The 2,746-nt window shown below is 34.8% G+C and overlaps 1 protein-coding gene across 1 annotated transcript; it reads right to left on the bottom strand.

The window, feature by feature from the left end:
- Positions 1–136: 136 nt before the first annotated feature.
- Positions 137–982, bottom strand: LOC121863404 (protein ZBED8-like). Its single transcript, XM_042362031.1, has one exon. The coding sequence runs from the start codon at positions 980–982 to the stop codon at positions 137–139; it is 846 nt and encodes a 281-aa protein (XP_042217965.1).
- Positions 983–2,746: the final 1,764 nt, after the last annotated feature.

Raw genomic sequence — 2,746 nt, 5'->3', positions numbered from 1 at the left:
CATCCAAGATGGATAATTAATTTCTTTCAAATCAGAAAATCTGAAGTTGAAATCGCTTACCATTATTTTTAAGTGCTCCACAATAACAAGACAAGTAGCATCTGTTACCTCACATTTATTCAGCCAATAAAATTTTTCAAATTTTTTGACAAATATTTTCTTGGGATAATTCCAGAAATGATATAAAGCCAAATATCTTGGCCTTTGAATTAACAAGAGTCATATTTGTTCCTTGGAGATCCTTATTTAAGACATTGAGTTTTTCAAATATATCTGCTAAATAACTGACAAGTGCTTTACCATCAACTGTCAGTAACAGAGTCATATAAGGTTTGTCATCCAAGAACTCACTAAGAATATCAAATAATTCCATGAATCTTTTCAGGCAATTCCCATTTGATAACCACCTTACATCAGTATGAAGTAATAATCTTACATAGTCTGCATTTTGATCCTTGCAAAATTGTTTGAAAAGACGCTCACATTTGGCATTAGCTTTTATAGTGTTGATGCATTTTATAACTGTATTCAATGTCTCGTTTAGAACAGGGGAAACTTTTTTGGAAACTAAATTCTGTCTATGAATAACACAATGCACCAACAACATTTGGGGATTGTCGTCTTTCAATAATTTTAAAACTCCATTTTTCTTGCCCATCATCACTGGAGCACCGTCTGCAGCACAAGATATAATGTTCTCCATTGGTATCTGCTTATCATCTAAATATGCTTTTAATTTCTTATATATATCAATTGCAATAGTGGTGGTTTCTAATGCTTCGCAAAATAGCATATCCTCAATAAATTCTCCATTATCAACATATCTTACATAGGCCATTAACAGAGCTTCACTATCTCTTACAGTTGATTCGTCCAACTGTATTGAAAAATTTGTATATTTTAATTTTTCAACAAGTTGTACTTCTACATCACAACTCGTTTCATCAATCCTGCTACTAACAGTATTATTACTGAGCGGCATGCTTTTGAGATCTTGGTCATCTTTTTCAAGAACTACTTTCGGAAAAGTTGATATTGCGGGCTTAATTAAATTCTCCCCTATTGTATGATTTTTGCCACATTTTGCTATGAGAAGAGAAATTTCATAACTAGCCTCAAGACCACGATCCTTGCTTGCACTTCTTGCAGAGAACAATGAATTTATTGTTCATCTTTTTTCAAACTTCTCCTTTAGGGATTTAAAATACTCCAGTTTTGAATTAACATGAATACTGTGTTTTGCCTTCAAATGATTTTCGAGACGACCTCTCTTCATGGATTCATTAGTCAAACATTGGTGGCACAACAGACAAAAAGGCAACCTTTCATCATGAGTCGCTGGTATGAACCCAAACAGCAAGTACTCATCTGAATACTGGCGAACTTTTTTTTTGGTGTGCACACTGTTCATTTTATGCATCATGGGGGTAACTGAAAAGTGAAAATAAAATATTTATATACTTAGGAAAATAAATTTAATATCTAACTTCTGTAACATACAAGGCACAATGTCAATATGCAGTTGCCATTTCAAGTAAATATTGAGCTTTATATTCACAGTTTTAAATTAATGTTACTGTGACAAGATCAATGAATGATTATTTTTATACATTATTTTCAGAGAATAACAAGATCAATAATCACAATGAAAAGCACTTTAACCAGCCCTCTCAGTGAAGCTAAAAAACAGAGACAGATAACTATATAAACATGAAACTTGCATTTGTGTTTAATTCAATACTGCTTCCATGCTTTATTGTGCACATTTAATTTGGTTGTAGTTAGTTTCCTCTGTTTTTTTAGCTTGACTAAAACTCACCTTCTTCCTTGACAGCAGATGAAGAACTGCAAAGTTAAACAAGTCAGAAGCCACGCATATAGCTGGTGCCAGATGCACGATAACATTAGTGGGTGAACACTTGACTAGATTGCACAAGCTGTTGTGCTCAGCTAGGTTGTAATTACAATTTTACCCTATAAATTTATAATTTTTACCCATATAGGGTAAAATAAAAAAAAATGTTGATATTACTATATTTTTCATATTGCCCCCTATTATTATTGAATTGCCCCCCAGTGGGGCGTAGGCCCCACGTTGGGAATCACTGGTCTAGAGGAACCCCCCCCCCCCTCCTCCACACACAGACAGACATCAAGACAAGACAGAAACAGACATACACACGGACATACAAACACTTAGCTAACTATACGTGGTTATGTCTCAACCTTGTGGGTGTGTGAGGCGTTTCAACATTTACAAGTTTTCCAGCCACGAGTAATTGGGTGTTGTTGTTAACGGTGGCGTGAGGTTACAACGCTCAGGTTACTCACGGGCCTTTGTCGGTATAGAAGGACTTACAATGGTCAGTTGTTATATTACGTTAATAAGGATTGGGTTTAATGACCTAATGATTATAAACGTTACAATCATATAAGAGTACAAATACAGGTTCAGGTCAGGTACAGTGCGAATACAGATACAGATATACAATTACAGGTCCATATAACTAGGAGAGTATGCTGTTGTATAAAGACGGCCTCCGTGATATTGTAAATTACTATATTATTGCTACTGTGGCGGAGACGAACCAGCTTCAGTAAGTGATGTAAGCTTTCTAACGTAGACCTAACGTGCTGGCGGTACACATGTAAGGTGAGTGAAAATAATGAATATTGTTTGTTGTATTAGTAATGTATAACTTTATTTTAGTTGTTTTATGGGAGATACTGGTGGTAAACATTACCT

The sequence above is a fragment of the Homarus americanus genome, unplaced genomic scaffold (assembly GCF_018991925.1).
Source record: "Homarus americanus isolate GMGI-L3 unplaced genomic scaffold, GMGI_Hamer_2.0 scaffold5402, whole genome shotgun sequence".
Classification (NCBI taxonomy): Eukaryota; Metazoa; Arthropoda; class Malacostraca; order Decapoda; family Nephropidae; genus Homarus; species Homarus americanus.
Note: the sequence above shows the minus strand (reverse complement) of the source record. Positions and strands in the feature narration are given on the sequence as shown.